The following is an 8334-nucleotide window of genomic DNA, read 5'->3' as shown; positions in this document are numbered from 1 at the left end:
AACGTACGTATTATCTATAGCCAATTGGCCTACCCGAAGAAAATCCAAAGAAAATAAATTAAGATATAATAAATTCAAATATTTAATCAGGCTCGAAATAAGGAAATCGATTTCCTGGAAAGCATGCGCCTATCCGAGTTCGTTTTCCCAGAACCTCCTTGCCATCGCCAGTAGTGTCGGAGAAACATATTGCACAAATCCCAGCACAATTTCAGATTTTCCTTAACAAATAATAGTTCAAATTTTACCATCAGCCTCGGGTAAATATTTTTTTTTAGTTCACACTCGGTCAATTTTTTGGGTAAGTAGTCAAGTGTAATAATCATTCCACCTCTTACTATGCATATTTGATCTTCCCGTCTAAGTAGTTTTAGTAGACAGTCCTTAACATGCCTGGCTCCAGAAAAATAATTCTAAAACACGTCATGTCTGGAATTTGCACCAAAATGAATCGGTCGAAACAGCTGCCCTCCGACATAATGGATACTCCCCTGAATCGTTGTTTGAATACCTTTGACATCACCCTACTCGGTGAGTCACGAATTTTCAAAAATTCACATTTCACTCATTTTACTCTTTAGGAGTTGGCCATATGGTAGGAGCTGGTATCTATGTTCTCACTGGGACAGTGGCAAAAGACATTGCAGGTCCAGGAATAATCCTGTCCTTCCTCTTAGCGGGGTTGGCCTGCCTCCTTTCGGCTCTCTGCTACGCAGAGTTCGGAACCCGGGTACCTAAAGCCGGATCTGCTTACGTTTACACCTACATTAGCATCGGAGAGTTTTGGGCTTTTGTTATTGGTTGGAATATTCTTTTAGAGCACATGATTGGTAAATAAAGGTTCTTCCATCAACGTTCAAATGATGAGAAATTTTTTGCTTCAGGTGCAGCTTCCGTCGCAAGGGCATGGAGTGGCTATGTAGACTCCCTTTTCGGGGGCATCATTAGTAACACCACTATAAGTATAACTGGGGAAATGCACGAAGAATTATTGGGGAAATATCCGGATTTTTTGGCCTTTTCTGTATGTTTGGTTTATGCTCTTCTTTTAGGTAGTTACTAAACACGCATAATTGAAAAATGCATCTGATTGAAGTATATAATTTTTAGGCATAGGCGTAAAAGGTTCGGCGATGGTTAACAGTTTCTTAACAATAATAAATTTATCGGTCATGGGTATTGTGATCGTAATGGGTATTTATTATGCCGACGAGGAAAACTGGGCTAAAGGGGGCGGATTTTTGCCCTATAAGTTCGGAGGGGTTATGGCAGGTAATTAAAATGTTATAATCAGTTTTATTAATATAAGAATGAATTATAGTTTAATTATACTAATTAAATATTTCTTTATAAAGGTGCTGCTACGTGTTTCTATGCATTTGTGGGCTTCGATAGTATAGCAACTTCCGGAGAGGAGGCCAAGAATCCTTCATTTTCCATCCCAATGGCGACGGTTATCTCCATGGGAATTGTCACTCTTGGATACATTTTAGTTAGCGCCGCTTTGACTCTTCTGGTACCTTATTACGAAATCAATCCAAGGTTAGTTGAAATACAAGGACAAATGTAAAAGGAGTGTCAGAAAAAGTGAATTTTCTTAGTTCCTGAATCCTACGAAGAACACTCTAATACCGTGTTGCCAGACCAATATTTTTGCCAAAAAATACCTTGATTATTAAGAATTTTAGACATACATAGAAACATCTTGTAATATCTTTTTTATATTGTAATTTTTTAGTGCTGCTTTGCCCGACGCTTTTTCAAATGTCGGACAACACTGGGTAAAATACGTGGTATCCCTAGGGGCCATATGCGGAATGACAACCACCCTCTTTGGGTCTCTCTTTTCGTTGCCTAGGTGTATGTATGCTATGGCAGTAGACGGTCTTCTTTTTGGCTTTCTTGGTAATCAATCATATCTCAACTAATCCTCAACTATAGACAATTTTACAGGAAATGTCAACAGCAAGACTCAGCTACCGCTCGTAAACTTGGTCATATCAGGAGTGACCTCGGCTCTAATAGCTCTGCTTTTCGACTTGGAAAAATTGGTTGAATTTATGTCTATAGGGACGCTTTTGGCTTACACTATTGTAAGCGCGAGTGTTATCATTCTGCGATATAGGTAAAATGGTTAAGACATTATTTAGAGCGGGTGGTAAAAGAAGTTGGATTTTTAGGCCAAGCTTTGAAACTACCGCCTGCAAACCAGCGTCAACTCCAGGTTCCGAAATATCAGCTTCAACGTCTGAACTTACAACACCAGCTTCAGAAATCGTCAACTTAACTGGGACTTTAAGGGTTCAATACAGTTGGTAAGTTCATATAATGAGTCCTACCTAAACCTAAATAACTTAGACATCTTTAAACCATCCTTTTTAGGTTGGGACCAATTTTCGGCAACTGCGAACCTGGTAGTGTAGTCACAGGATCGGTCTTCATTTTTACAACATTTAGTTGTGCCCTGTGCACTCTTTTCCAAATGGCAACCTGGGAATTAGAGAGTATAATTTGGTGGACTGTCGTTTTGGCCACCTTCTTTATACTAATTTTGGTGGGATGTGAGTTATTGCTGCAGCTGAAATTGATTTATTATTAATTAAAGCATTTTAGGTTTGGTGGTAATTTGTGCCCACCATCAAAACACTGCCAACCTTCGCTTCAAAGTCCCATTAGTCCCATTCATCCCAGCTCTGAGTATCCTTTTCAATATTGAGTTTATGGTCCATTTGAATATATTAACATGGTTGCGGTTTTTTGTTTGGATGATAATTGGTAATAATCCCAAACTATATATTTCTAGATTTGACTTAAGTAAGTAAATATGTATTTCAGGTATGTTGGTGTATTTCCTTTATGGTATTCACCATAGTAAAGAAGGAGAAGGTAACTCCTCCTATTCTATTCTAATGACGTCTTCGGAGGCTGTTAAGGAAAAATGGGGCTCTACCACGAAAACCAACCTAAAAGCGGTACTGATGCAAAGAAAAACGACTTCAGGGGATCAAAGTGCAATTATCGACGATGACGATGATAGTACCGACTAGGTCTACTAATAGAGTTAAATGTCTTTTAGGGATATCTACATGATTAGATCATAAATAAATATACGTCAAAGGGGTTTGGTACAAAATTAGAAGAGAAGGTTTAAAACATTATTTAATGTAAATAATATTTGTTAACGAGAATTTCAAAGATGCTACTAAGAATCAACGGGCATATAATAATTATTATAAATATGTATATTAGTTAGGGAGTTGAGATATAAAGATATTGAGAATAAAGTGTAAAAATGTAGAATATTTGTATTCACCAAGATATCAAGAATTTTTTCTTCATTCTTGACAATAAGCAGATCAAAATTGAGTACTAGATGAATTAAGAAACTCAAAAAGTTGCCTAAGTTTGGCTAGCTATAACTTTGACATTTCTTTGCCGACGTTGGCTATTCAGCTAAACATGTGTCCTATGCATTATTATCGCTAGGTTTTCTGCAATTCATTCCTTATTGTACAGGATGTGAATTATTAGTGATGGAACGTTTCAAATCTTTGAATTTTTACAATTTTTTTCCATATTAGATGAATTGTTGGCTTTATACTTTAGGCCGACCGCCATTTTATGAAATTTCGTTTATCTTTTTATATATGTCCTATTCTGATCAAATCACGACAGATAGCATTAAAACTGCAACGAGCATAATTTTTAATAAAAATATTTAACACTAGTTGCATGTAATTAACGCGATTTTGAGAAGTTAAAAGTCGTGTAAATGGAAGTTCGGTAATTTAAAATCTCTGGCAATTAATAAAATATGTTGTATCTATCAAACTTTTTGGATCTCCCTATTAGATAAAGATATAAGAATATAGATATTAGAATCCTCTTCTTGAATTCTAATGCTTGAGTTCAAATGAACTGAATTGAAATTGAAATGAATTTACATGTGTACAACGTCAAAATTAATAATAATATTTTGTTTTACTAAACTTATCAATTAGCTAAACCGCTATTCTTTGGAATACATTTCCAGCTAGTTCGGAACTGACCAAAAAATGAACGTCGTCATTACCATTTTAAACTTCTTTTCAACAGTAATTGTTATTTTTTACGTTTCTAAGATGTCCCCAAGATAGCTTTAATTGAATGGCAACTAAACCTCGAGTCGGTTAACGCAAAATTGCCTCCTCGCCCCCGAATATTTCAGTAATTTATTACTTCTAAAAGACATTGAGAACTCAAAGTGAGTAATTTCCAAGCACTACATCAAAACACCTCAATCTAGACACATGTCCATCATTGAAGATCAACATCCAAACATGAAATCACTGTCAGATCAACGTCTGCCCCTAAGCTTAGCAATTATGATTCAAATCTAATGAGATTCCATCGCCCATAGACAAATTCACACGACTATTACGTCGAGGATGAATGCTAATTATTGTTGCTTATTTATTTACTAACAAAATTCACCTCGAGGTAAAATATGATACATGAACATAGTTTAACAGAGTAATAGTTGCAATTAAGTTGCAGTCATTTATAAAGGGGTTGTCAGAAGAGAACAGTGCAGGACAGACAGATATTACCAGAAAATTACCTCGAAATGATACACTCTTATGATTGATGATTTTGCAGGTAGATGTTCTAACACTTTCTAGATTTTTGGTTTTGGCAATGATTTCTAATATTGCAACGCCTCGCCCCTGTATAATTTTTTCAAAAGCTCATCATCAAGGTCCTACGATATGACTTAATGTATAATAAACCAGATTAAATATTATGCAGATATGTGGGTCTAAACACTAATAATTGACATCAGGAGGTAATTGACCATCGCTTGGCCGCAGATATCTGATTTGAATAAATTCTTTCATAATTCTGTTTACCAAGTGGCTTAGCATGAATTAAATGCCAATCCACGACCACTACTATCGTGGCCTTATCAATATTCTATTTTAATTGGTTCAGGAATAATTAAGCGACATTGCATTTCTTGTAAAATCCTGATTGAAGTAAAATAATTACTTATAGTAGAGTCCTTTGCATAGGTATGCATTTGCCTTGAACTGACCTCAGTGAGAGCGTGAGTAAGAAAAATCGTGATTTTTACTGTTATACCCCTCATTAGCCACCACTGTGCCATCTCCACAAAATATTTTTTGTGTCATCTACTCTATATCACATAGCTGTCTATGTTTATTGCACAAGTTTAGAAAGCGGAAGCTGGTAGAAGTGCTGATATTGTTAAATAATAATATAGGCTCTTGGTGCAGTTAACACGTATCTTTTGACTTCATTAATGCAGCTACATCAGAAAAGAATGGATGCAAATGGCGATGGCAAATAAGAGTTTTAATAGATAAAATTAGAAATTTGTGTTTGATTATGTATTTATTGTTATTATACTCGCATATGTATAAACGAGACGTAAATAAAGAATTCGCAAAGAGGATATGTTGAATTTTTAAAACTTGGGTACAAATTATCGAAGAGGTTTCCTCGCGTACAGATGGAATGAGCTGGACAAGAAAGTGACAGGTCATTCGATTAAAAATCTAAATCTAATCCAATTCTTAAAATATGTAGGTCGATTATCTCATAAAACAACGATACCATTAAAGACGTGTTTCTAAAATGTCTTTACATTTCAAGGCCTTTTCTACCACACTCTATTGTTGATGTTTAAGAGACATCAACAGCCGATACATTCAGACCCCGTTGGTCGATTATGAGATATTTTATTTCAAAATATACACAAAAAATTGAGAATCCATAGTGGTGATGCGTATCCAACACTAGCTTGACTCCGACGCTTTTAGACGTGCCCCCCGGCATTTTAATTTATAAATAAATCCCCCATTTATCTCTTCAGATAACGACCATTTCCGTTCACATCAACCATCGGCAAAAACTTAATGTCATCTTCATTTCACCATTACACGAAGCGAAATTACGGGTTGCAAATACGGCTAAGCACACACTTCGCCGTTCCAAATGCATAATCTTGTCTGTAAATGGTTCTTCTGTGCCCGGATTCTTCAGCCTGTATAATAATTATGGTGCTTAAATTTAGATTCTGAGGTGAAAAAGTCCGTAGAAGGCAAATTATAAATATTCAGCAGCTTCTTGTCTTCTATAGCGGCTAATTTTAGTTTGCCGGTATTTCCGTATAATAATAAGTCCATGAGCTATTAGGCGCACCTTTACCTAGATTATCGATGATAAGCTCAAGTACAAGAATCGTCCCAATGGCGCCTCTGAAGACTTTGATGTCTCTACAATGTATAGTTCCTATCTTGAAACGTGCCATTATCATTTCGCCATGGAGCTCCGCTTTTATTAGCGTTTTAGCTTTAATGGTGCCCACATTTTCCCGTGGTTCTGGCGCCGTAACCCACTGGGTTTGACAGTTACTCAGACCGAATCAGATATTTTTTTAATTGCGGCGCTTCGAGGAATAATTTATATCAATTTGCTTTGCTTAATGAAATTGTAATTAGTGATTCTAAGTGCTGGTATGAGCTCTTTCTGTGCCACTCATTTGGTGCTGGTTTACTTTAAATAATGATTGTGATTTGAATTAAATTAAATATTTATCAAAATGCAATTGAAGGGACATATTCTGTTCGTCCCAATATTAATAATCAAACCTTGACAATGATACGTTCAGAAATAATATCAGAAAAATGATACCTGCTTGGATCAACGCTTTGGAGGTCATTGTCTTGCCCTGAGGCTTAAAAAAATGATGTTGCTAGCTCTTATCATTTGCGAGGTAAAGACGTGGGATTTTTTGAAAAATGTTGGGAACATTTAATAGATGCCATAAGCGGGAAAGTTGGTTTCTTCCTAATTCGACATGTGTTACTACAATTTTGCGCAATTTCACACACTTTTTTATTGACAATTTCATTAATCTATAAATTTGATATTTTAACAATGGTTTCCCATTCTGGTGCTGAACAAATCGCAGGCAAATTACAGAGGTAATTTGTATTAGAGCAATATCACCATAATTTCACTTTTGTCTCGTAAAACCTTTCATTGCGTATTCATTACATAAATAATTATTAATTTTCGGTTGACAGAGTATAAAAATTTTATTTCTTTTTTTATTTAATCATAAGTTTTCTTTAGGTGCTTGGTTAATTTAATTTTAATAGTTACTGAGTTATAGCAATTTTTAGTAGTATAGGGCGGTTCAGATTTGAAGGCACAAATTTTAACCATGTATTCAGCGTTCGAAGATAATCTTTATTTCATACATAAATTATATTTCGAAAACATTTCATTGAAAGAATACTTAAGTTCCGTAAGGTAGGCACAGGCCTTTCTTAAAAAAATACTCATATTGGCGGTATTAGCAATTTCTTACCTGCACACAGTGCGTTATACGAAAAACTGAATAGCCTTTTTCTTCAGAATAATGAACAAGCAATATATAATTTTTATTTTTTGAAAAATCAATAAGTCTTCAATAACCTGCTGGTATGCGTGCCGCTGGATTTACACATTTTGTTGCAAAATATGCGCTCTTCTTAGTTATCTACAACCACAAATTTTCAGTCAAATATCTCAAGGCATTTTGGAGAAATTCATTTCTGTATTTTTTTAATTGAACTTGAGCAGGTGTAATACTAGAACGGGTAATCTAGGAGTGAATATCCTGTATTTCCTGAAAACAGTATTTTTGGATTGTGGTTTATAGAGCCAAGTAGGATCATTTTCGGATGTAGAATACGGGATTAAAATTAGTACGCTAAAACCTGAAATACCCTGTATAATATTATTCTTGTATTGTATGTGCATGTGGAAGTGTATCTTATGTGGCTCTTTTTTTTTTGATAAGCGGAAAATCTTCTAAAGGCACTCGGCCCAATATTCTGGCGGCCGGGTAGTGTGGGATTCCCCGAAGCGCCTTCTCACTAAAAACTTCGCAATTGAAAGAACCCCTCTCCGACCCGGAAATGCCCCTGGTGGATATATCGTCCATGTCGGAAGACTTTTTTTGCTGGTCTTTTACTAAATGATTTCGTCTTGTCCTTTTATGCTCTTTTTCTGACATGTTTTTTGCCCGAGAGCGCGGATTCTTTTTTTTGTAGTGATGTCGTCCTTTACCTTACGTTGGTCTGCAATTCTTTTTGCAGAAATTTAATCTTTAAACGTTTTGTCAAAGACACATCGTTTCTTTGACAATAAAGCAACAGACCCATTGCTTGCAACTCAATTTGCGAGGTATTGCGAGCGTTCAATACCACCACATATCCATTTGTTACACTCCATCGATAACAGGCGTTCATTGTAAGGTAATTAGATAAACAAATCAGGAAA

The 8334-nt window shown here is 35.7% G+C and overlaps 1 protein-coding gene across 2 annotated transcripts; it reads left to right on the top strand.

Moving 5' to 3' along the window:
• The first annotated feature begins 138 nt into the window (after window positions 1–138).
• Window positions 139–3232, top strand: LOC136408977 (cationic amino acid transporter 4). 2 transcript variants are annotated; one of them, XM_066390229.1, is made up of 12 exons: window positions 139–301; window positions 366–531; window positions 582–830; window positions 885–1052; window positions 1111–1272; window positions 1356–1542; window positions 1739–1905; window positions 1954–2125; window positions 2181–2315; window positions 2383–2561; window positions 2614–2775; window positions 2836–3232. In XM_066390229.1, the coding sequence occupies exons 2-12, from the start codon at window positions 390–392 to the stop codon at window positions 3045–3047; spliced, it is 1935 nt and encodes a 644-aa protein (XP_066246326.1). In that variant the 5' UTR covers window positions 139–301; window positions 366–389; the 3' UTR covers window positions 3048–3232. The 2 variants fall into 2 exon arrangements, with proteins under 2 accessions (XP_066246326.1, XP_066246325.1); XM_066390228.1 differs by having other exon boundaries at window positions 369–531; window positions 2836–3230.
• Window positions 3233–8334: the final 5102 nt, after the last annotated feature.

Source organism: Euwallacea similis, chromosome 5 (assembly GCF_039881205.1).
Source record: "Euwallacea similis isolate ESF13 chromosome 5, ESF131.1, whole genome shotgun sequence".
NCBI lineage: Eukaryota > Metazoa > Arthropoda > Insecta > Coleoptera > Curculionidae > Euwallacea > Euwallacea similis.
Note: the sequence above shows the minus strand (reverse complement) of the source record. Positions and strands in the feature narration are given on the sequence as shown.

Bases quoted from the DNA above. Each gene is read 5' to 3' on its own strand.
- LOC136408977 (XM_066390229.1), top strand. From the start codon at position 390: ATGCCTGGCTCCAGAAAAATAATTCTAAAACACGTCATGTCTGGAATT. The intron at 831-884 runs GTAAATAAAGGT...TTTTTGCTTCAG, and splicing joins TCTTTTAGAGCACATGATTG to GTGCAGCTTCCGTCGCAAGG. The intron at 1,906-1,953 runs GTAATCAATCAT...ACAATTTTACAG, and splicing joins TCTTCTTTTTGGCTTTCTTG to GAAATGTCAACAGCAAGACT.